Source organism: Balaenoptera acutorostrata, chromosome 17 (assembly GCF_949987535.1).
Source record: "Balaenoptera acutorostrata chromosome 17, mBalAcu1.1, whole genome shotgun sequence".
NCBI classification, from domain to species: Eukaryota; Metazoa; Chordata; class Mammalia; order Artiodactyla; family Balaenopteridae; genus Balaenoptera; species Balaenoptera acutorostrata.
In genome coordinates this window covers 18,760,222-18,786,983 of record NC_080080.1, presented here as the reverse complement: position 1 = coordinate 18,786,983, position 26,762 = coordinate 18,760,222, and the positions used below count along the sequence as shown (strand labels likewise).

Sequence of the window (26,762 nt, the reverse complement as noted above, 5' to 3'; positions counted from 1 at the left end):
ATATATAATGCTCATCAATAATTTAGACTATTCACTTAACCAGAATATCCTGTTCCCCTAATCATCCTGGGATATTTTTTATTTTATAATATGGAATATTATTTCCTCTGTACATTAATATGATTTTGTTTTTATACTGTTGAACTGTTTATTTTTTTATTTTATTTTTTTAACATCTTTATTGGTATATAATTGCTTTACAATGTTGTGTTAGTTTCTGCTGTATAACAAAGTGAATCAGCTATACATATACATATATCCCTGTATCCCCTCCCTCTTGCGCCTCCCTCCCACCCTCCCTATCTCACCCCTCTAGGTGGTCACAAAACACCGAGCTGATATCCCTGTGCTATGCAGCTGCTTCCCACTAGCTATCTATTTTACATTTGGTAGTGTATATACGTCAATGCTACTCTCTCACTTTGTCCCAGCTTATGCCTCTCCCTCCCCATGTCCTCAAGTCCATTCTCTGCATCTGCGTCTTTATTCCTGTCCTGCCCCTAGGTTCATCAGAACCATTTTTTTTAGATTCCATATATATGTGTTAGCATACGGTATTTGTTTTCCTCTTTCTGACTTACTTCACTCTGTATGACAGACTCTAGGTCCATCCACCTCACTGCAAATAACTCAGTTTCGTTTCTTTTTATGGCTGAGTAATATTCCATTGTATATATGTGCCACATCTTCTTTATCCATTCATCTGTCAGTGGACACTTAGGTTGCTTCCATGTCTTGGCTATTGTAAATAGTGCTGCAATGAACATTGTGGTACATGTCTCTTTGAATTATGGTTTTTTCAGGGTATATGCCCAGTAGTGGTATTTTCTGGGTTGTATGGTAGTTCTATTTTTAGTTTTTTAAGGAACCTCCATACTGTTCTCCATAGTGGCTGTATTAATTTACATTCCCACCAACAGTGCAAGAAAAGAAAGGGTGTTACTGGTTTTAAGAACCACTGAGAAACTTACTGAAATAAAATATGACTTGATTTTTATTATACAAGAATTTTGTTTGCTAGTGAAACTAATGGTACATCTCTTCATTATAGTTTATATGTTATTCGTAAAATTTGATGCAACTAAAGGACACTTGGAATTTCTGCTCCTCCCATTTTACCTATATAGTAGATCCAAATGGATGTTTTTTTAGTGGGAGAGGGGGCATGCAAGCCAATCAATCTCTTATAAGTTGATAGTGTACAAATAACAGATGAAAATAGTAATGCTTTGTAGTAATCATTTTCCCTTATTTCTTTAGGAAGAGCTATGGGAATTGAACAACCATGCTAATTGTAAATCTGTTAGTCTCTGTGGTATTTACATAAAAGTTATCTGATTAAGTCTTCAATTAACACCTGCCAAATCTGGAGCAAAGTTTTTTAAATGACTGCATGGTCATTATGGTTAGGGGAGTTCTTTAAAATAAACGTTTTTCTCTTGAGGAAAATAAGATTGTTGTAATTACAGGCTTCAGTGATTAAAGTGCTTTATAGTACCTTCATTGGGTGACAGGATTTAAAATAAATGTGGAAAGAGTGTCATGGATTGAAGAGGCATGTGACTTGATTTGGCAAGGTGCTAAATTGGTAAATGAATTAAGGTCCCTAGAACTCTTGGCAAACCTTAGTTTCAAATACAACTGGTAACAGTGTTGTTCCTTTCTGATAACTTTTATTTAAATTCCTTTTCTAAGACTGATGTTTAAGAACAGGATTACTGTCTCTATTGCTAGCTAATTGCAAAAAAATTTTTTGTACTTCATGGTTTTTTGGGGGGATAGTCTTTAGCCCACAGTATGTTCATATCTGTGAAATAAACTGTTGTAATAAAGTTACAGTAGATTTTTTCTTAGCATATATATGTATATATATATGTACACACACATACTATATATATATACTGTATATAAACACACACATATGTATATATCTCAAAATGCTAAGAACTTTTTTTGTGAGCAGAACCTTACATTCCTAAAAAACCTTGGCTTTATTGAGTTATAATGCACACACCATACAATTGAACCATTTAAAATACAATTCCATGGTTTTTAGTCTATTACAGGTTGGATTACGAGTGTGCAACCATCACCACAATCAGTTTTAGGACATTTTCTTCTCACCAAAAAGCAGCCCCACACCCGCTAGCAGTTACTCCTCAATCCCATCACCTGCTCCTCTTCCCAGCCCAAAGGCAACACTAATCTGTCTGTGTAGATTGCCTGGACACTTCATCTAAGTGTAATCATACAGTATGTCGTCTTTAATGACTGCCGTCTTTCAAGGAGAGCATAATGTTTTCAAGGTTCATCCATGTTGTAGTATAGTACTTCATGCCTTTCTATTGCTGAATAATATTTCAGTCATTTGGATATATCACATTTTATTTATTCACACATCAGTTGAAGTGTTTGACAGTTTGGGGCTGTTATAAATAATGCTGCTATAAATACTTGTGTATATATTTTTGTGTAAACATATGCTTAAAATTATTTTGTATATAAACCTAGGAATGGGATTTTGGGGTTGTATATTAACTATATGTTAAACTTTTTGAAGAATTGCCTAAATGTCTTCTAAAGTGGCAGTACCATTTTATATTCCCAGCAGCGATTTACGAGGGTTCCAGTTTCTGTACATCCTCATCAACACCTGTTATTGTCTGTATTTTTGATTATAGTCATTCAAGGGATGTGAAGTGATATCTCTTTGTGGTCTGGATTTACGTGACCATATTGGCTGATGATGTTAAGAATCTTTCCACTCTTTCCACATGCTTATTGGCCTTTTGTGTATTCTATGGAGGAATGTCTATTCAGATTCTTTACCCACTTTTTGAGTTATTTGTCTCTTTTTTATGAGTTGTAGGAGTTATTTATATATTCTAGATACAAATCCCTTATAAAATACATGATTTACAAAAATTTCCCCTTATGTCATGGGTTGACTTTTATTTTAATTGGTACTATTGAGCAATTAGAATACTGTAGGCAGTGATCTAAGCAGTCTCCGTGCAGCATCTCACATTTAATCCTAACAGCAGCCTTGTCATGTGGAAACTTTTTTTAAAATTAATAAACTTAATTTTTTTAGAGCAGTTTTAGATGCACAGCAAAACTGAGTGGGAAGTACAGAGAATTTCCATATAGCCCCTGTCCCCACACACATATAACCTCCCCCCTTATCAACATCACACATCAGAGTGGTACATTTGTTACAACTGATGAGCCTACATTGACACATTTATCACCCAAAGTCCATAGTGGATTGACTTTTCATTCTCTTGATGATGTGCTTTGAAGCACAAAGATGCTTAATTTTCATGAAATCCAATTTTCTATTTCTTTTTTTGTTGTTGTTGTTGCTTGTAATTTGGGTCTCATATTTAATAGATGATTGCCTAATCTAGGGTCATGAAGACTTATGCCTTTGTCTGTTTTCTTCCAAGAATTTTAAAGTTTTACCTCTTACATTTACATCTATGATCCATTTTGAATTACTGTTTTTATATATTGGGAGGTAGGGGGTAAGGGTCCAACTTCATTCTTTTCTGTATGGATGTCCAGTTATTCCAAGACCATTTTTGAAAAGACTATTCTTTCTCCATCAGATTGTCTTGGAATCTTTATTGAAAACCATTTGACTGTAAATGTGAGGGCATATTTCTGGACTCTCAGTTCTATTCTATTAATCTGTATGTCTGTCCTTATACCAGTGCCTCCCTGTCTTGATTACTGTAGCTTCATAGTAAGTTCCCACACTGAGAAGTATGAATCCTTTTTCACTCTTTGCCCTTACTACACACTGACATTCTTCTCATTTCCTTTGTATTCTTCTTCATTTCTCATTTTCTTCTCAGTCCTCCCAGAATGATCATATACTAATTTTAGATTAATGTTCATTGTTTTAATTATGATGATGATGTAATCACTATTCACAGTTGAGGCTTGTACTATATTTTATTTTTCTTTACAATATTTTGTTCTACCTAGAGGTAATGATTTTTTTTTTAATTCAATCACAAAGCCTTCCCCTAGTTGTGAAACTCCTTTCAGTACATTAAAGCATATTAACTATCCTATCAATCATGTATATGTAAGAAATCTCTTCCGGATCTTTATGACCTGCCTAATATAGACTGGTTGGTTTTACTTTCCAGATTTGTTCCATAGCTTTTGGATCTAAGACTCTTTTCATCACAGAAATTTTGTTTGCCTTTCTTTGTTGGTTCCTGGGATCCTTTAATCTTCCTGTTTTTTTTCATTTTCCCATTTTGGTGGAGCACATTCTCTAAAATCATCCTGAGAAAAGGTGCATAGGAGGGAAATTTTTGAGACCCTCTATGCCTAGAAAAGTTTTTATTCTACCATCTCATTTTAATATAGCATTCTAGGTTGAAGAATATTTTTCCAGTGGAATTTTGAAGGCATTGTCCCATTGTTTTCCAGCTTTTAGTGTGGTTACTTAGAAGTCTTGTGCCATTCTCATTTTTCATTTTTTAAATAAGAAACCTAAGTTTTCTCTGGTATTTTGTAGAATATACTTGTTGTTCTTAGTCTTCTGAATTTTCATGATGATGCACCTTGGTGGGTCTATTTTTTTTTTTTTTTTTTTTTAAGGATTTTCTTATTTATTTATTTATTTATTTATTTATTTTTGGCTGTGTTGGGTCTTCGGTTCGTGCGAGGGCTTTCTCCAGTTGCGGCAAGCGGGGGCCACTCTTCATCGCGGTGCGGGGACCGCTCTTCATCGCGGTGCACGGGCCTTTCTCTATCGCGGCCCCTCCCGTCGCGGGGCACAGGCTCCAGACGCGCAGGCTCAGCAATTGTGGCTCACGGGCCCAGCTGCTCCGTGGCATGTGGGATCTTCCCAGACCAGGGCTCGAACCCGTGTCCCCTGCATTAGCAGGCAGATTCTCAACCACTGCGGGTGGGTCTATTTTTATTTTTGGTGTGTCTATTTTATTCTAGCATGCCTGGAAGCTTGTCTTTTTATCGGGAAAAAAATTATTGTTATTATTATTATTTTTGGCTGTGCTGCACAGCTTGCAGAATCTTAGTTCCCCGACCAGGGATTGAACCCTGGCCCCCAGCAGTGAAAGTGCCGAGTCCTAACCACTGGACTGCCAGGGAATTCCCAGGAAAAATGTTCTTATAATTATTTTATTGATAATTTCCTTCCCTCCATTTTTTTAATGTTCTTTCTTCTAATATTCCTGTTTGAATGTTGTTCCTCCTGGTTTGTGTGTGTCTCTCTTCCTATTTTCCATTTCTTTGACTTTTTACTCTACTTTCTGATAGATTCACTGAACTTTATATGCTAACCTTTTAGTTGAAATATATATTTCTGCTTTCTTAGTTTCCATGAGCTCTTTCTTATTTAATGTTTTTTTCTACAATTTCCTGTTCTTATTTAATGGATGCAATATAGTCTCTTCTCTGAGGATTTTAGTGACCTGATTTGTTTGTTGTTTGCTTTTGTTTTGTGATTTCTTTTTACTGTATATTCTTTGTTTCCCTACAAGTCACTTTGTTTCTGTTTGCTTACTTTGTCATATGGTTTTCATACTAGAGACTTTCCCTGATGTCCCATAATGTTTGGCTGCCTGTTCATATTTAAGAGGGGGTATGAGAAAGCTGATTGGAAAATTTGAGTGCATGTTTGGAGCTTGTTGACTTTGATCTTCATTTTAGGGTGATCTCACTGAGACATTAGGCAATCCCAAGGTTGGAATTCTTTGGTCCTTCCCTAGTACTGACCATATTTCTAAAAGAAGGCTCAATTCTGCTATCTGGCTTCCAAAATGGTGGAAGTTATGTAGGTGAAGAAAGGTAAAGGACCTCAATATTCACTATACAAGCATTCACTTAATGCAGTGATATTCAACTCCAACCCTAAGCTCTGTCTTATATCTCCCAGGCCAGAGGCATTTTGTTTTACTTTCTCCAGAGAATAACCACTAGTCTTCTGGGCTGGGGAGAGGACAATCATTTGCCTGAATAGAATAAGAAGGGGTCAGGAGCCAAACTGCTTCTCAGATAGACTTTCAACCTATTTTCCTGTTTCACCTTCATTTTGTTTGCAGGGCCATCCCAGAGTCTCTTGTCAGGGGTTATAGTATAAATTTTGTTGCTTCCAAGCTTTCCCTATTGTTTTTCTCATCTTCCTTAACAATTGAGAGTCTGAGGTCTGTTACTAATTGTTCATCTGCTTTCCTGCTTTCAAGGTTTAGTTGCTATTGTCTCTTCTCTCAGATATTGGTTCTTGTAGTTTTATGCTGTTTTTAAATTTATTCTCATTTCATGGAATTTCAGGAGATAATGAAAATAAATGCTTATGTCCAATTCACCATCTTCAACAAAAGGGATTCTGCTTGTATTTTTAGTCTCAAAGGCTTCACAGTTTTTCCTCAACCTTCACTATAACCCTCACTTGATTTGTTTTTAAAATGCACTAGACTGTCTTAACTGACCTTCACGTTACTGGCAAGCCAGATTTATGAATGCTCTCCAATCCTTCTGTAAAATACATTATGGATGCATACTGCAGGGACCAAAAAGCTACCCTTAAGTTTATCTGTACACTTCTGCTCCCACCAGTTGAGCTGTGTGTGCTTGCAGGGGTCAGTTTATTCCACTTTAGAGAAAGAGAAGCTGGAAATAGTAGTTGATACGTTACAGGTGTGGATATATAGGAACGTCATAATGGAATGCTAATGAGCCACATCAAAAGTTAATGAATGAGTACATGTAGTTTTAATTTAAAGTAAAATGTATATGCTTTGTGAGTATCATTTTTGTTTTGATTCTCTGCTTTAACAGCTTCCTCAGTTAAATGGACAACTACTGCCCCAAATGTATTGGGTAACACCTTGTTTTGAAATAACATCGACATGTCATTATATCCTATGGATCAAATGTATGATTCTGCCATGTTGCCTGCTGAATTTTCACACACTTAACAAAATAATTGTTTTTGTTTAGTTCCAGATGTTGAAGTGAAAGGAGAGAGTTCTAGCTATTATCTCTTGTTACAAGGTAATGGCAACAGAAAGTGTAAAGCCACATTGATTCACTCAGCCAACCAGATCAATGGTTCATTTGCACTCAGTTTAATTCATGGAAAGATGAAAGCAAAGACAGAAGAAACCAAACTGAGTAAGTGTTAACTTTAGGTGGAAAACAAAACATTTTTACATTTCTTTGTGTACATGCTTAACTTTTAATGAACTCATTGTCTCCAAACTCCATTTCACTTTCAGTAAATTTACTTTTATTTTAAATATTTTATAACATATTTGGACAGTTTAGAGTGCAGAGAATTAATCCCTTATACATTATACTTAGTAAAATTTAGTAGGTCAGACTTCAATTCCAAATAGGAAAATTTTTAGTGTTTTCCACTTTAAACATGTATTATTTTTCTAGAATTTATTTCTTATTTTCGCTTACTTTCTCTCAAGCGTCTCGTTCTATTTTATTGCTATTCTTTTTTTTTTTTCTCTCCAAGCTCCACGCTTCGGTTACCTATCACTGTATGACAAACTACCCCAAATGAAGCTTAATGATGACGATTTACTCTAATGTCTCATAGTCCTGTAGGTTGACTGGGCCCAGCTGGATGTTTCTGTTTTGAAGACCCACATATGACTGCAGTCACACACAGCTGGGGCTTCAATCATTTTGAAGACTTAACAGGGCTCGGTGTGTAAGATGGCTCTTTACCCACATGCGTGGTGCCTGGGTTAGGAGGGCTGGAACAGATGCGAGCTGACTTCCTCTTCACGTGTCCTGCCCTCCTGGCCAGCATGGGCTTCCTCACAGCATCGTGGTCTCTGGGGAGTCTAATTTCTTCTATGGTTGCCAACTGCTCTTAGAGTAGTTGTTCTAAGAAGCTATAAGGCTTCCTGTGACCTAGCCATTCATTGTCACTTTTGCCACACCTTATTAGTTACGTGAGGCCAACCTAGATTCGCTGTGGAAGGACTGCGCGGCGAATGAGTGGCAGGAAGTGTGATTCACTGGGAGGCCATCTTTGGAGACCAGCTCCCATACTCTGTCTGTGTTTTGTGTAAGAGTTTCAGTAGCCAAGCAGGTAGAAGAAAAGGTGGTGGAAGGAATTCTATTCTGCTACCTAAATTCTCTCAATTTAAGAAGCAGGTCAAAGTTTAAAATGCAAAATAATTTAGTATGCTTATTTTCTGCTGCTCAATTATTATTATTTACTTTGAAATATGCAAGGTCAAGAAAGATGAGTAATTGACTTTTAATTATGTTATAACACATTTCTTGAGAACTGAATATTAATTTTTGTTACAAATCATCTTTAATACTGACTTTTTTCTGTTTTTCAGGCTTTCCTCTTGACCTCTTGTCACTTCCAAATTTCTCTGGGGAGCAGCTTATACAGAGGGAGAAACAGTTGGCTAATGTTCAGGCTTTGGCTTTGAAAGAATGTCTGAGTAAGTAATGATTTGTGCATTTGATTCTGGTATAGGAATATTGACTTGTTCAGACCTAAGGCATTGTTATTTTGTCACTTTTTCTTTTACACTTTGTCTTTTAGATGTGATATTCATTTGTAGAACTATTCTTTTTTTAAAAAAAAAAGATTCACTTTAAAAAAAATTTTATTTATTTATTTATTTAGGTTACACTGGGTCTTAGTTGCAGCAGGCGGGCTCCTTAGTTGCGGCTTGCCGGCTCCTTAGTTGTGGCACGTGGGTGCCTTAGTTGCAGCATGCAGGCTCCTTAGTTGTGGCATGCGGACTCTTAGTTGCGGCATGCATGTGGGAATCTAGTTGCCCGGCCAGGGATCGAACCTGGGCCCCCTGCATTGGGAGTGTGGAGTCTTAACCACTGCACCACCAGGGAAGTCCCTGGAAAGCTATTCTTTTTTTTTTTTTTTTAAATTAATTCATAGGATCAAATTATTTTCCCTTTATTTTATTTATTTATTTATTTATTTATTTATTTATTTATTTATTTATTTATTTATTTTTGGCTGTGTTGGGTCTTCGGTTCGTGCGAGGGCTTTCTCTGGTTACGGCAAGCGGGGGCCACTCCTCATCGCGGTGCGGGGACCGCTCTTCATCGCGGTGCGCGGGCCTCTCACCATCGCGGCCCCTCCCGCTGCGGGGCACAGGCTCCAGACGCGCAGGCTCAGCAGCCGTGGCTCACGGGCCCAGCCGCTCCGCGGCATGCGGGATCCTCCCAGACCAGGGCCCGAACCCGTGTCCCCTGCATTAGCAGGCAGACTCTCAACCACTGCGCCACCAGGGAAGCCCTGGAAAGCTATTCTTGATAGAGGTGATGTAGGGTAGAAGAGGTCTGTAACTTTTTTCCCACCAGATTCAGTATATTGCTATTGTACCTTGCTTTTAACATTTATAATATTTGTCCAGGAAAATTTTGTTTCTCATTATTTTTAACTGTATGCTAGAAAAGATACCTAAGTTTTATTATTCTGGTTAATTTGGTCATTTTTACAAAATTTCTCTTTATATCTTTTTGGCTATACAGGAGGATAGAGACTGCAAGTAGAAGAAAATACAAATCTAGAGAAATTAGTATGTTAACGTGAGCATTGATTCTTAGACTTTAATCATAACTAAGCACATTTCACATACTGAGTGAAGCTGGCATTATGGATTTTTCTTTATTCAAGAAACTGACACTTTTTTAAGGGTCGTTACTTAAGGTTTTTCCTCTATTACTATATGTTAACTTGGTTATCAGTCTTAACATTGTTTTTATAAATAATCGTTCATTAGTACCTAATATGGACTTATTTGAAGCTAATTGATATAGAATTTCTAAGAAACTAATTCAAATTGTGAGGCCTCATTAGTTGCATATAGAAAAAATGATTATTAAGTAGATACATTATAAAATGAGGACTATCACTCTTTTCTTTAAAAGCATTTAAAAAATACCTTGGATTCAGTATTTTGTTTTATTCAGTGGAAAATAATTTTAGAATACTTGGTCTTGATTATTCATGTAAGAATTATCTACTTTTTCAATTGTACAAAGGTAATTGTGTAGTCTTAAACTCCTTGAACCACTTTTTTTTAACTATGAAAATAATATTAGCTCAAGGAAAATATAATTAGGAAAGGCAAATTAGTTTCAATAAAAGGTACTACATATTAACCCAAGGGAAAAAAAGTAAAAATAAAGTTACCATATGATCCAGCAATCTGACTCTTGAGCATATATCTGGAAAAGGTGGAAACTGAAGGGCGGGAGGGAGGTCCAAGAGGGAGGGGATATAGGTATACATATAACTGATTCACTTTGTTGTACAGCAGAAACTAACACAACACTGTAAAGCTATTTTACTAGAATAAGAAAAAAAAAAAAAGATACATGTACCCTAATGTTCATAGCAGCACTATATACAATAGCCAAGACATGGAAGCAACCTAAATGTCCATCAGCAGATGAATGGATAAAGAGAATGTGGAATATTACTCAACAATAAAAAAGAATGAAATAACGCCATTTGCAGCAATATGGATGGACCTAGAGATTATCACATTAAGTGAAGTAAGTCAGACAGGGAAAGATAAATACCTTATGATATCACTTACATGTGGAATCTAAAAGAATGATACAAATGAACTTATTTCCAAAACAGAAAGACAAACTTACGGTTGGTTACCAAAGAAGACCGTGGGGCGGGAGGTGGAGGCAGTGGGGGGTGGATAAGTTAGGAGCGTGGGTTAGCAAGATATAGACTACGCTACATAAAACAGGTAAACAACAAGGCCCTGCTGTAGAGCACAGGGAACTATATTCAGTACCTTGTAATAACCTATAATGGAAAAGAATCTGAAAAAGAATATATATATATATATATCTGAATCACTTTGCTGTACAACACAACAGTGTAAATCAATTATACTTCAATTAAAAAGAAAAAAAAAGAAAAAAAATGCTGAAATACTAGTATTTTTGCGGATAAAACTCCTTTATTTATTTCTAACATCTGCTAGCTTAGTGTTATTTACTTCTTGACTTTGTTCTAGCCCTGCTAAACCCCTCTTTAGGCTTTGATTCTTTGCCATAAGCATCTGGCAGCTCTTTAAACTAAGTTCCTTCAACATCTCCCCTCTCTTTCATCTTCACCTCTCTTCCTTACCCTTCACAGTTCAGATTTCATGTATCTCTAAAGACAGAGGAGAATGACAACAAAATGAAGTTTCCAATGTAAGACTATCTTAGTGTCTATTTCAGTGATTTTCAAAGAAGTGAATATAAATATAAAAGTACTTAAATCGATACAGTTAATTTATACATGATGAAAACTGATATAATAGGAACAGTTTACTTTGGGGAAAAAATTAACATTTCAGTATCAATACAGATTGTAGTCTTTGCTGGAAAACAAAAAGTTGTTCAAAATTTTTTTCAAAATTATCAATAAGACATGGAGTAAACTTATTCTTATCTCCCCCAATATTTATCTGAGTATACTGAATCAGAACAAGCAACTGGAAAAATTTGCATGAAAATTTACTCACATTAATGAGGTACTCTGTTTTTTAAAATAACACAAAAATCAAATAAAATTTCTGTTAGGGTTTAATTTTTTAGAATAATTTATTTTTATTAATTTTATTCTTAAAACTTGTATCTAATTTTTATTTATTTGTTTATATTTTTTATTGTAGTATAGTTGCTTTACAATGTTGTGTTAGTTTATACTGTACAGCAAAGTGAATCAGCTATATGTATACATATATACCCTCTTTTTTGGATTTCTTTCTCATTTAGGTCACCACAGAACATTGAGTAGAGTTCCCTGTGCTGTACTGTAGGTTCTCATTAGTTATCTGTTTTATACATAGTATCAATAGTGTATATATGTCAATCCCAATCTCCCAATTCATCCCCCCACACTTCCCCCTTGGTATCCATACGTTTGTTCTCTTCGTCTGTGTCACTATTTCTGCTTTGTAAATAAGATTGTCTATACCAATTTTTTCAGATTCCACATGTATGCATTAAAATACAATATTTGTTTTTCTCTTTCTGACTTACTTCATTCTGTATGACAGTCTCTAGGTCCATCCATGTCTCTACAGATAACCCAATTTCATTCCTTTTTATGGCTGAGTAATATTCCATTGTATATGTACCACATCTTCTTTATCCATTCTTCTGTTAATGGACATTCAGGTTGATTCCATGTCCTGGCTATTGTAATAGTGCTGCAATGAACATTGGGGTCTATGTGTCTTTTCAAATTGTTTTTCTCTGAATATATGCCCAGGAGTGGGATTGCTAGATCATATGATAACTCTATTTTTAGTTTTCTAAGGAACCTCCATACTATATCTAGATATAGATGTATAGATATTTAGATATGAACATTTAGAATGATATATAAATTTTATAGTTTATGTTTTACCTGATCTTTGTAATTTATAAATTTTGTATTTAGAAATATTAAGTATCTTGTTTCACTGATTTTTAAAGAAAAGGTTTAAGAATGCTGAACAATTTTTAAATAAAAAACGGTTCAGTGTGATACAAAACAAATACCAAAATAGCAGTATCGTCATTTTGCTCCAGGATTTTGGTCACTACTCTGAATTCCCCACATCTTTTTTAAATTTATAGAACCCAGTGCAGCCCTGATTGGTGGTCAATCTGCTAATACTTTTAGATATTTTACACTCTATTTTTCTTAGGTAAGTCCTGAGTTATTACTAGCATTCTTAGGAACAGCATTCTTTTGCTAATTCATTTTTAGACTTTAGTCCAGTATTTTTCTCCCAAATCTTTATCTGCCACTTGTGTTGCAAACTCACTTGTGTAGAGATTATTTTTCACCTAGGTAAATTATCCTGCTCTTAACCCTATTAAACCTTATCTGTTTTCTCTCTCTATTGCTCAGTCATCAAGGTCAATAGGAAGTCATATCCTGCTCTTCAGATTGCCCGTTATTATAATATAATTGACAGTTTTAATAAGCATAGGTCAGGTTCATTATTTAAGTATATTTTTAGCATTAATAAAAATGTGGGGCTAATTTCTGTAGCACATTACTTATTGTGCATCTTTCAGATGAAAGCAAATCATTGACAACTTTTCATTTTAGACAGCTCCCAGAAGATGGTAAGAAAATAAAAAGCTTCAATTGAAGCTTCATCTTCACTAAGAAAATGTAATAAAAGCAGCATATATTACAACTCTTACTTTACCATTACTAATGTTCTTGACTGCAGAAATCATGTGTTACTTATTTTGGATCAGAACTGGATTGAGCCTGGCAATATCCAGGTTGGTGAGGTGGGATTTTACAGAGGCGTCCAGCTATTCCCTTGTATTATTTACGTGCCAGCCTCACACAGTGTGATGGAATATGCTTCAATCCTCTGTATCTAAGGGCACAGCACAGTGCTTTGCAGACAGTACATACTCAATAAATATTTGTTCAATTGAATTCTCTACGAATTTATAGTTCACTATTTTATTATAGAAGAAAATGTTATTAGTTCAGAAGTGTTTTAAAAATGAAATATTTTTATAAAAGTAGTACATGGGTATAGTTTAAAATTTCAAATGCTATTGAAAAACCTAAAATGGAAAACAGCAGTGCCCTGCCTTCTCCCCATCTTTCTGGCTCTGTCCACAGGCAGCTGCCCTCAGCTCTTCCGGCTGGTTTTCCTTGACCTTTCCTCCAGCTTTATGAATAACATATGTATGCTGTTATTTCTTGATTTACCAGTTTTAGACATTATCTTAATGCCTAACTATGGAACTAAATACTTAGCTTTCCCACATCAACTTCCCTTTCCCTTTCCATCCTTTACAGTGAAATCATGAATTGGGGTTAAACTAATGGTTAGTTTTAACATTTCTTCCTCCCTCCGTCCCTTCCTCTTCCTTCCTTCCTTCCTTCCCTCCCTCCTTCCTTCCTTCCTTCCTCCCTCCCTTCCTTCCTTTCTTTCTTTCTTTCCTTCCCTCTCTCTCTCTCCCTCCCTTCCTCCCTCCCTCCCTTCCTCCCTCCCTCCTTTCCTTTCTTTCTTTCTTTCTTCCTTCCTTTCTTTCTCTTTCTTTCTTTCTTTCTTTCTTTCTTTCTTTCTTTCTTTCTTTCTTTCCTTTCTTTCCTTTCCCTCTCTCTCCCTCCCTCCCTTCCTTCCTCCCTTCCTGTCTAGCTATCCATCTACCTACCTACCTATGTACCTATCTGTAAGTTTACTGCTGAGTCATGTAGTATATGATGATGGTCAACTCTCCTTTCTTGTATAATCTTTTTTTTTTATGGTTGACAATCACCTTATTTTTAATTTGCCCATTCTTCTGTACAGGCAAAATACTGTTATGTTTTCCCAGAGCCTCCAACATTTCTGCCACACATCTATCAGTAACTTTATTACATGTTCAAACTCAGTAGTTCCTTTTTATTTCTCATAGTTTTTTTTTCTGGAGTGTTTCATATTTTACTGTATTTTGGACAAAATGCTTCCTTAGACCTATTGACATCTTAAGAGACTTCTCTTTCCTCTTCTCTTCTTTTGGAATCTCCTATTTTCTAGACCTCTTGTCCTCCCTTTTTCTTTGGATTCCTCTCTTGTTTGGTTGGAGCATATCTTGCAGTAGCTTCCTGAGTAAAAGTTCATTCATGGGGCATACACTTTTCAAGCTCTTGCATGTCTGAAAATATCTTCACTAGATTGATAATCCATATAGACTTCCAGGTTAAAAATTGTTTACCCTTAGAACTTTGAAGACGTTGTCCCATTGTCTTTTTTTTTTTTTTTGGCCACGTGGCACAGCATGCTGGAGCCCTGACCAAGGATCACACCCATGTCCCCTGCAGTGGAAAAGCGGAGTCTTAACCACTGGACCACCAGGGAAGTCCCTATCCCATTGTGTTTTATGTTGCTGTGTTCCTGTTGACAAATCTCATACTAGTCTTATCTTTTGAAGTGGCCTATTTTTGGTTTGTTTTTACCCCTTCTAGAAGTTTTACCTCCAGAAGCTTTGTCTCTGGAAGCTTTACTCTGAATCATAATGTGCGGTTCCCCTTTCCCCCCTCTCCAATGTACTGAGCTGTGTACTTGATGAGCCATATCAACAGAAGATTCACGTTCTTAAGTCTGAAAATTTTTATCTCTGTAATAATTTTTTCTCCCATTTTCTTTTTTCTTTCTAGAACTCTAATTAGTTATATGTCAGCTTTTTTTGGACAGAGTGCCTGCTTTTCCTTCCTGTTTCCATATTATTATCTCTTTGTTCTAGTTTCTGGGGGATGTCTTGCAGCTTTTAAAAATTTGAGCTCTCATGTGCTTAATTTTAAAAAATATTTTCTTGTTCATTGACTTCCTTTGTCAGAGCATCCTGTACTTGTTTCATGAGTATAGTATCTTCTCTTATTTCGACGAGGGTATTAATTATGGCAAGCTTTCTTTTGTTCCCCGGAATGTTTTTATTTCTGCTGGGCTCCTTTTTTCTTTTTGCTTGCTTTAGCCTCTCCTTTTCATCCTGGACTTTTTTTTTAGCTTGGAGGGGCCTAATAAATAATACCTGTTTCCTCTCCCAAATTTGGAACCAATTGAGAAATAAACTTAAGAAACACACTGATGGAGATAAATTACAGATAAATTACTGAATTGAAGGATATGACTTTTTAGATCTATGGTGGGTTTTCTGCTACATATACCCTGAATTGAATTTAGCCCCCGAATGACAGCCAGAGCGGGGCACCTGCAGATCAACTCTAACCAGGCAGGGCCCTCCCTGCATTGCAGAGAGGATGTATCCTAAGAACTTGCTAGCTCAGATGAAAGTTGGAGAGGAAAGGTTTAATCAGAACGTGCCTAGTTTCTTCTCCAGACTAGCTCAGTGAGTGATGGGAGGAAGAGGGGAGCCGGAAGCATTACTGAATCAAAGTCCTTACATGTCTAAACATAAGACCATGGAAATGCAGAGTCCCTTCTCCCCTCAGTACCTTTCTTTAGATGTCTAGTGATTTTTTTTCTGCCTGTCCTAAGTGGGAAATTTTATATGTCTCACTCGTGTAATATCTGGCAAGCTTCAAGAGTGGTGGAGTAGCTATTCAACATTTTGGTTGTGAGCTCCTATCCTTAATTCCACTGTAATGTCAGTATCAAGCTCTTTTCTCTGGGGGCATTCAGTTTTTTTTTTTTTTTAATTTATTTATTATTTATTTATGGCTGTGTTGGGTCTTCGTTTCTGTGCGAGGGCTTTCTCTAGTTGCAGCAAGCGGGGGCCACTCTTCATTGCGGTGCGCGGGCCTCTCACTATTGCGGCCTCTCTTGTTGCGGAGCACAGGCTCCAGACGCGCAGGCTCAGTAGTTGTGGCTCACGGGCCTAGTTGCTCCGCGGCATGTGGGATCCTCCCAGACCAGGGCTCGAACCCGTGTCCCCTGCATTGGCAGGCGGATTCTCAACCACTGCACCACCAGGGAAGCCCACATTCAGTTTTTGAAAAGGAGAATCCTTTAATCTTTTCAGTGGGTCATTTGTAGCTGCTAGCTTTCTGGCCCCAGGGTTGGAGTCTGACCTTTCAGGATATAGACTCTTATTTAATCTCTTAGTTGTAACTCCAGCATCAGTACCACCTTTTAATGTTCCTGGCATTCTGCAGTCTGAGACTCCTCCTTTTCTGTTTCTACCCAAAAAAGAGCAGAGTCATCTGGCTTGAGGGCTGGAGGCTAGATATGTCCATGTGTGTCTAGTCTTGTTTTAGCTCAAGACCTTCCTGATACCTCTGCAGGCACCCAAGTTAACCCTTCCTCTGCTCTGCAAACTCTGTTACCACTCCACCATTATCTTCCAAAATTTGTTGAAAACTGTCACTATTTATTGTTTCTTCTTTTGCTGTCCTCTTTTATTCCTCTGTTGTGATTTTAAGTTTTGGGTGGGAGAAGAAATAGATGGAAATGGCCAAACCACCACATTTAACTGAAAGTCTTACAGGTTTTATTTTCACAGAAACACCAACATAAGGCTGTTCTTCATGCTCTGCAGTGTTATTCCTGAAAACTTCCGTAAACCTGCCTTTACCATTGGTCACCTTTTAGTGTTAACAAGTTACTCTATTTCTGTTTATCTCACATAACTGGAAATTCTACTGTTACCTTCAAGTGGAACTAAACTGAAAACAGGCCTACCCGGGAATGTTGATTTGCTGGAGAGATTCATTTGTTTTACTTTTGAAAATATTTCCCATAAAAGACTAGTAGATGAGCTCGAGAGGCTTTAAAATGACAGTTATATTGTTAATCATATTGATTTGTTGTCTTACAGAAAGGAGGAAGTTAGCAAAGCGGCCGGGAGTACTTTCTGAGGATGAACTCAAAAGTCTATTAATACTCACAAGGGAATGCTTTTTCGATCATTTTGATGCTATTATCCCTAAAACAAGTCTAATAAAGACAGACAACACCTCCAATATGTTAAATGGTAAGTTTTCTGTTACTTTAAACATGAGTTCTTTTTTGTGTGTGACATTTATGATGGTTATTTATTATTAAAACTAATAAAATATATCAATCAAATAAAAATCATAAATTTTAATAGTGATATATATTTGTATATACAAGTATGTATGTATATATAATAAGCTGTGTTTTTCATCATTTAAACAGTAGAAATTCTCTGATAATTTCTTTCCTTAAGCATGTTCAGTATAATTGTTTCTGAGCAGAGGGAGAAACACTTTAAGGTGATTCCTCTTACAGCTGTTACTAAGCTACTAGAATGGATGGATTTCTATTAAGCTATGTTTTCATAAGATAAAAAAAGTAGAACCTACTCAGTAAATTTAATATAGTTAAAACTACATATAATAAGATGCTCCACATTTGCCATTTATTATAGCAGGAACAGTACCAAACTTCTACTGAGGGAGCGGGAAATAATTTCTATATTAACTTGCATTTCTTTCTATTTTCCTGGTTTCCATTCTTGTGATGAATTTGAATAGAGTGAAGCTTTTCAAGATCTAACAAAGAAGCATTTGAAGATTGCCTGGCATTTTAAAAGTACAGGATAATTTTTTTGTTTTTATTCTGTGAGAATCATTTTTATTTGTACATTAATAAGACAATGGCCGAAGAATCAAGTTAATAATAATGTTTGTTGAGTGCCTTTTCTGTTTGATGCCATGAAGGCACACAAAGAAGTAAAAATTTGGGTCTTTGGCTTTCTACAGGCTTATGATCTGTTTGGAAAACAAAATATAAGTACAGCATCTAGTGCCGTGTTTAAGGGCCCAGGCTTCTGGAGATACACTGCCAGCGTTTAAATCTCAGCTTTGTCACTTGTTAGCTGTATGTCTTTGGGCAGGTTATATAACCTCTCCATATCTCTGTTTCTTCATGTTTCAAATGGGGGTGATAATATTACCCAGTTACTAGGGTTATTATGAGGATTAACTGAGTTGATACATGTAAAACACTTAGAACACAATCAGTGCCAAAAAATTGTTACCTGTTGTTTGTATTTTCATTATCACTATTGTTAATATCAGTACCAAAGTTAAATAGTACGTAGTAATCGGAAAGATGTTGGAGACAGTATAAGGTTACTTGTACGTGCAAGATATGTTCAGTAAATGAGAGAGCATGGCTTCTTGGTTACAGCATGGGCTCTGGAGCAATACTAACGAGGCTGAATCCCAGCTCTGTACCTTACTCCTGTCCTTTAAATCATCTCTAGATTACTTATAATACCTAATACAATGTAACTAGTTATAAATACAATGTAAATGCCATGTAAATAGTTGCCAGCACACACCAAATTCAAGTTTTGCTTTTTGGAACTTTCTGGAATTTTTTTTCGCCCAAATATTTTTTATCCATGGTTGCTTGAATCTGTGGATGCGGAACTCGTGGATACAGAGGGTCAACTGTACACCTACATGCAAATTACAGCAAAAGAAGCAGCAAGGCCAATTATATTTCATATTCTGACCCATTATTCTCAACCACGCACGCTAGGAGTTATTAGCAATTGTCAGGCTTATTGACCTGTTTTTTTTTTTTCTTTTTTCTTTTTTTTCTTTTTTGTGAAAACTCTAGCACGTGTAACAAATGAGAGTCAGCATACCATTTTATTTACTCATTGCCATAACTTGCTAAAGACTTTCATAATGCCAAATGTGATATCTGAACTCAAAAAAGTGTCCTTTACCTGAGGCTGTTGGGGCACATAAACACTGCGTACATGACTTTTCTAGATAATGCTATAAGATCACAATTTTCTTATTTCAAACACTTTAATAAGAATCTTCTAGTATCTGTTTATAATTCTTGCCTTATTAATAAACACAATCTACCAGTTACAACCTTTTTTTTGGTGATTCATTCATATGTTGATATGTAAGGCTATCATGGCCTGTATTCATTAGCCACGTATTGTTATCTGAAATGTTACCTTCCTTTTTGTTTGCTGTGATTTGTGATTTTGTAGGGCAGTTTTGAGTCCTTACTTCCCTTTTGTATCACTTCCGTTTCTTTGTTTCTCCTGTAAAGTAAAACACTGTTTTAAAAATGAAGTGGTAGGACTTCCCCAGTGGTCCAGTGGCTAAGACTCTGTGCTCCCAATGCAGGAGGCCTGGGTTCGATCCCAGGTCAGGGAACTAGATCCCACATGCCACAACTAAGAGTTTGCATGCAGCAAATAAAGATCCCCCATGCTGCAACTAAGACCCAGGGCAGCCAAATAAATAAATATTTTTTTAAAATAAATAAAAATAAATAAATAAAATGAAGCAGTGTATTTGGTTTCTCAGAGGCTCCTTTTGTGCTTTTTGGTTGTCAGCATGGCCCAGTGTCCTGCTTGCCACATAAATAAAATATTGTATTTCATTTTATTGTAAGAATTATATTAAGTTATTCCCCAAAAGACATGATACATATGAATGTTTGCCTATCCATTCCTTAGTATTTAGCCTGTGTCACTTATATTTATGTAGATTGTATAGTCAAAGTTAATAATTAATTTTATTGTAATATTTAGGAATAATTAATGTTAACTTTTATTTAACGTGGCTTGTATTCTTTTGTGAACACAGCCTGTAACTGTTCAGAACTGCTAATGATTTTTTTCTTTATATTTTTTTTGAAAAGCCATGCCAACATTATAAAGTAGATTATTTCATCATAAAGCTCATTATTCTGTAAAATAGTATTTCACCACCCTTATTAAGAAATGGGAAGTGCTGTATTTGGATGGTGTTTGGTTGGGGCAGTCCAGTATAGGCATTAAAAATATTTTAAGCTATTTGACTAAATAATTTAATAAGTAAAGGAAAAATAGTATGCAGTTGGCTTCTGTTTTCATTTATGATTAATTTTTTTCTTTTTTGTTCAAAAATTTCTTACCAAATCATTATCACTTTGTAAGACCCCAAAGTATAAAATGGGTATTTTTGTCAGGGTTGATGGTTAGTCAAATAGCTAATGTCCAGTAATTTTCAGTCAATTTATTAGTGTGTAATAGTTCAAACAATTTAAAACACCAGATAGTTTTGGAATCCAAAAAGTAGTACAGTTAGTAATTTTGCCAGTGTTAAAACAGTTGGGATGTACTCGTAATTTATAATGAGAATGGAAGGTGTCCCTGTATGTTTTTGATGAGAATTACAGTGTTATCAACAATCTCAGTGTTAGTTCATTGCAGCATACTGGCTGGAAAGATAAGCACACCCTTACATATAGTATGTTATTAGTAGTAAAATAACATTTAACGTTAGCAATTTACTTGAAAATGTGTATGTTAAGACATCTTACACTAATACATAAGTGAGAATTATTTTTAAAGTAACATTTACCTGCAAACATCATAAGTTATTTATGGTATTACTGTACTTTTGAGAATGAGGTAATCTCTTTTTTTTTTTTTTAAAGATTCTTACTTTTTTTTAATATAAATTTATTTAATTATTTATTTTTTGGCTGCGTTTGATTTTCGTTGCTGCGCGCAGGCTTTCTCTAGTTGCAGCAAGTGGGGCTACTCTTCATTGCGGTGCGTGGGCTTCTCATTGCGGTGGCTTCTCTTGTTGCGGAGCACAGTCTCTAGGCACACGGGCTTCAGTAGTTGTGGTACGTGGGCTCAGTAGTTGTGGCTCGCGGGCTCAAGAGCACAGGCTCAGTAGTTGTGGCGCACGGGCTCTAGAGCGCAGGCTCAGTAGTTGTGGCGCACAGGCTTAGTTGCTCTGCAGCATGTGGGATCTTCCTGGACCAGGGCTCGAACCTGTGTTCCCTGCATTGGCAGGTGGATTCTTAACTACTGCGCCACAAGGGAAGTCCGGTAATCTCTTTTAAAGATATGAATTTCTCAGGATACTGGTGATAATTCCTCTTTGTAGTATGGAAATCACATAATATATCCAGTATATTCTCCACAGAGTTGTCTCCTTTTCATTTAGAACTAATTTCACAAAAATAACAAAGTTATGCTTTCATTCCATATGAGTTTTTGCAGTGCTAATTCATCTTCTGAATTCTAGCTCGTAACTTTTATTATGAGGAGATAGTAAAATAAAGCTTAATACTGATTTTTTTTTTCATTTCCAAAAAACTTTTCTATGGTATTTTGCACAGTTCAGGCCATCAGAGATATCCTTAATAAATGCCTGAGGTAAGTATTGTACAATTAATCCAATTTGCCTTTATACACATGTACATGTGCACACACACACACGATGTATGTATCTACATACATTTTTATATAGCAAAATTCAGTATGTTAATACCTTTCAGTACTTGCATATTTCTCTTCAGATTCCAATCCAGTGGAACCTATTTCTTCAAGTCTAGTGGAAACCAATCCTCTGGAGTGGCCAGAAAGGCATGTTCTTCAAAATTTGGAAACTTTTGAAAAAGCTAAACAAAAAATGAGGTAATATTTAAATAGCTCAGTATTTTTTAATGACTCTTTAAATCTTAATCCTTACATTGTATTTATGAGATATTAGTAGTTTATGGTTTTATTATAAAAGAAATATATGTTTACTATAAATCCATAGATAGATAGATAGATAGAACACTACAGAGTAGTGTGTCCAGGAAATGCTCTTTTTCTTCTACCTTCTACTTGTACTTTCTAGGTGTACATAATCACAGTTAACATTTTAGTGGATGGCTTTCCAGACCATCTTCCATAGATATACACAGGTATATGAATATGTAATAAAAATTTAAACAATACAGGAACATGTAAAATGAAGTAAAAGTACTCATCTTCTTTGAGCTGTTTTAAACTCTTCCTGTTTTACATTTTTATGTTTGTATAGTATCTAGTAACTATCTCTAAGAGGCAGAGTTTATTTTTATTTTGTTTTTGGTTCAGTACATAGTCGGCACTCAGTACATCATTGTTGAGTGGTAGAATAATGGAATAAAGAGAAGGAATTTGGCTCTCTTGCATCGCCCTCCTCCAACTCACTTCCCCCAAATCACATTTTTATCTTTAGATCCTCTGCTGATAACATTTATGACTTGCTATAACATTTGTGACTTGCTATAACAACATTTTGTTCATAGATGTCAACAGATTTATTGAGTACCAACTACATGTCAGGCTCTCCTCTTAGAGGAGTAACCAGACAAGTAAATATAATACTTATAAATTACTCTATGTGTAATGAATGAAACAAAGGGACTGAAGGAGAGTAATTTTACTTGCTGTGGGCGTGGGGAGATGAGGTGGATGGTCAGGGACGGCTCCCTGAGGAGGTTACACTGGAGCTGAGACCTAATGGTTAAATGGGTGAAGCACATTCAGTCACACAGGACCTTATAGGTTTTCATACAGACTCTGGATTATATTGTAAGTGCATTGGTAAGCTTTTGATGGATTTTATACCAAAGAGTGACGTGATCTGATTTTGCAAAATAACTTTTACTCTTCCGTGGCGAATAGATTGTAGGAGGAGGATACTAGGAACAGACAGATCAGTTGGGTGGCTTTTTCTGTAGGCTGAGAGGTAACTTTGATTTCTAACTAGAGTAGTAGTGGAGAACAAGTTTGGGATATATTTTGGTGCTTAGCTGGGAAAAAACCCTTCCTGTGATGGACTGGATGTGGAGGAGAGGGAAAGAGAGGCGTCCAAGACAGTTTAGATTTCTGGCTTGAACAGCATGTGAGTGGTGTTCTCACTTATGGTTTGGGGAAGATTGGTGAGAAGTTGGAGTAAGGACAGATTTGGGGAGAAAAATCGAGAGTTCTGCTTTAAGGCTGCTAAGTTTGCTCTATGGCTTATGCAAGTGGACATGTGAGGTGGATCGGAGGAGAAATCTGGGAGTCAGTTTGGAGTTATCATTAAAAGGTTTTTTTTTTAAAATACATGCTAGTGGATGAGATCACTTGGTGAGACCATGTAGAAAAAGGAAAGAGGGCTTAAGACCATTCCCTGAAGGTCTCTAAGGTTTATAGGTCAGGAGGAAAATGACAATCTAGAAAGAAGATTGAGAAAAGGACAGGTTACCCGTAAAAGAACTTGAATTTCTTGCCCATGATTATTTATTTTTTTCTAAATATCTATTTATTTGTTTTTATTTTTGTTTGTATTGGGTCTTTGTTGCTGTGCGCGGGCTTTCTCTAGTTGTGGTGAGCAGGGGCTACTCTTCGCTGCGGTGCACGGGCTTCTCATTGTCGTGGCTTCTCTTGTTGCAGAGCACGCACTCTGGGCACAGGGGCTTCACTAGTCACGGCACGCAGGCTCTAGAGCGCAGGCTCAGTAGTTGTGGCGCACGGGCTTATTTGCTCCGCGGCATGTGGGATCCTCCCGGACCAGGGCTCGAACCCATGTCCCCTGCATTGGCAGGAGGATTCTTAACCACTGCGCCACCAGGAAAGCCCACCCGTGAATTTTAGATTGTATATTTTAACTTCCCATTGTGAAAGGGGAGGAAATTAACATCCCTACTTCTCTTCACCTTTTATCCTTCTTCTTCCTCTGGCACCTTATGTTATTTGCAATAGACAATTTTTTTTTTCTTGAAGTCATTTTTCTTGCACCTTTCTGACTTGCTACTCTGATTTGGACTGACCCTTTCTACCTGCACAACTGTTATCCTGGTATTTCTTTTGAATACATTTCTAGATTAGAACTGCATTTTCTTGGATCTCATATCTTAATGAGAAATCTGATGCGACATGGATTTTTGTTCCTTAATAGGTATTGTACCCTGTCTGGAACTTTTAGAATTTTCTATTTTCCATAATGTTCTGAAATTACATGAGGCCATCATGGTGTGAACTATTTTGGTCTCAAGCCTTTTGTCTTTTTTTCAGCTCTGGGAGAAGCGAGAATTCTACCATTGAACCACCAATGACTTACAGCTCTGGGAAATATTCTTCTATTATTTCTTTAATAGTATTCTTCCTTCAGTTTTCTTTTTTTTTCTTTCTTCTCTGTAATATCTGCTTTAACTAATTTTAGATGTCCTGGATTGATTTTTCATTCAAATTTGATTCTTCTCTCAATAATCCATCTCTTCATCTTTTCTGCTCTACATTCTAGGATATTTCCTTGACCTTTACTTTCATCTTTTCTATTAAATTTTTGGCAGCCATTTTTTAAATTCCTAATAATTCTTTTTTTGTTTTCTACCCTATTTTTTCATAGCTATCTGTTCTTTTAATAATGAGAATTGAGAAGATACTCTAAGGATATTAATTGGAATTTTCTTTTAACTTGTTTTATCTGTTCCTTAAATGATCCTTTCAATCTGTTTTATTTGCTCCTCTGGTGTTTTTCTCTTAGGTGTAGTTCTTTAGTGTCTGGTGGCTCTTGATTGTTCATAGCTAAGAATTTAGTACTAGGCTGTGTTATATTGGTAGTTGCATACATTTTCTCTCTATATGTGTAGTGCTGTTCCCTACCTGCTCACACCTGAATTAATGCTGGGGGAGGGGAGATATAGGGCACCCAGGGGTATCAAAAGACAGGTAGCCTTGGTCCTTTACCCATAACTAAAATAAGGGGGCTTTATTCTGGGGGCTCCACCACTAACAGTAGGACAGGCACATAGTTCTGGATTCCATAGCTTCAGTTTTTTAACTTGGAGGTAAAAGCATGGGGATAAGATGTGGTGTGGGAGGGTCGTACTAGAACAAGAGTTCTAGTAGAGTTCTGAAAATATGTCACCTGATTTCCGCCCATTGCCGCTCCGAGCTCAAGTTTAGAGTCCCTCTGTGGCTTTGTGGGATGGAAAAAAGAAGACATGTTCTACCTTTTTTGTAGGTTTCTCTCTAATTCTTGTTGAGGCTCTTGTTCTAGTTTATTCCTGAAATTCATTGAACTCTTTGGTCCACTGTTTTTCCTTCTTCCTTTTTTCAACCCTGTTATAAACTTAGTGCCCAGTACTTCAACACTGTGATTTTTATTTGTTTGAGTGGAAAGGTTAATGTGTATGTTTAATCCACCATCTTGAACTAGAAGAAGCTTGCTTGTCGTTTAAGTCTAGCTCAAATAGCACATTTCTCTTAAGACTTTTATAAATGATGCAGTTAAAAAACTGTGTTATTACTTCTTTCATGAAACTTATTTTATTGTACCTTTTCTACCTCATTCTACATTGGTGTATTTATCTCTTTTCACTCTCCTCACCTTTCTCCTACTTCAAGTCATACACAATTGAGAGCAGTGATTATGAGTCTGTAAATTTTCATCAGTGAACTCTTTTTTTAGTACCTTACAATGATAATTGCAGAGTAAATGCTCAATCAATATTTGTGGACACTTCAAAATATGGGAAGATACCATCAAATTCTTGGCTGGGGGACAAAAGTTATGTTATATATTTTCATAATTTGTTTTGTGTTCAAGCAGGTTCAGCTGGAGAATACAGGACCATTACATAGTGAAATTTAAAAGTCATAAGAATTTGGTTTTAGACAAACTCAGTCACCTGTTGTGTGACTTTGTTGCCTCATCTTTAAGATGGGGATAACAATCCCAGTTCTACTCCAAAGTTGTGAAAATTTAATGAGATGATGTATGAAAAAATACTTTGTAAGCTTGAAAACACTAAATAAAGTGTTGTCAGTATTTTTTGTTTTGTTTTTAACCTAAGACATATCTTGATAGTATAATTCATCACAAACTGGGCTTTTAAATTGCTCTGATATTCTTGTGTCCTAGGTTCTATGTAAATGCAAAGTATACATTTCCCCATTGCAACTGGCTTATAAAATGATTGAGAGTAATATTCATTAAGATTTTGTGAGTCACTATCAGAGAATGGCCATACAGAAGTTAAACTCATAATGTAGTTCCTGCCCTCCTGGAGTATAAAGTTCAGAGAAAATATTTGAGTGTTTTTCTTTTTGACTATTTTTATTAGATTTATATTTTCAATTTAAAAATAAAGGGAGGGCTTCCGTGGTGGCACAGTGGTTGGGAGTCCGCCTGCCAATGCAAGGGACACGGGTTCGAACCCTGGTCCGGGAAGATCCCACATGCCGCAGAGCAACTAAGCCCGTGTGCCACAGCTACTGAGCCTGAGCTCTAGAGCCCGTGAGCCACAACTACTGAAGCCTGCGTGCCTGGAGCCCGTGCTCTGCAACAAGAGAAGCCACTGTAATGAGAAGCCCGCGCAGCGCAAGGAAGAGTAGCCCCAGCTCCCCGCAATTAGAGAAAGCCCGCGCGCGGCAATGAAGACCCAACGCAACCAAAAATAAATAAATTAATTAATTTTAAAAATATATATATATGTAAGTCTAAAGCCATAATGTCAACATTTTAATCATAAAATTATCAGTAAAAA

The 26,762-nt window shown here is 36.4% G+C and overlaps 1 protein-coding gene across 2 annotated transcripts in view; it reads left to right on the top strand.

The window, feature by feature from the left end:
- The window catches only part of MTBP (MDM2 binding protein), a 69,979-nt gene that overhangs the window by 24,710 nt on the left and 18,507 nt on the right, over positions 1–26,762 (top strand). The window contains exons 12-15 of one of the 2 annotated variants that reach the window (XM_057532296.1): positions 6,985–7,158; positions 8,355–8,462; positions 17,290–17,445; positions 21,750–21,888. In XM_057532296.1, coding sequence (XP_057388279.1) covers positions 6,985–7,158; positions 8,355–8,462; positions 17,290–17,445; positions 21,750–21,888 — 577 coding nt within the window. The remainder of the gene's footprint in view (positions 1–6,984; positions 7,159–8,354; positions 8,463–17,289; positions 17,446–21,749; positions 21,889–26,762) is intronic. The other variant, XM_007188839.2, reaches the window with a different exon arrangement.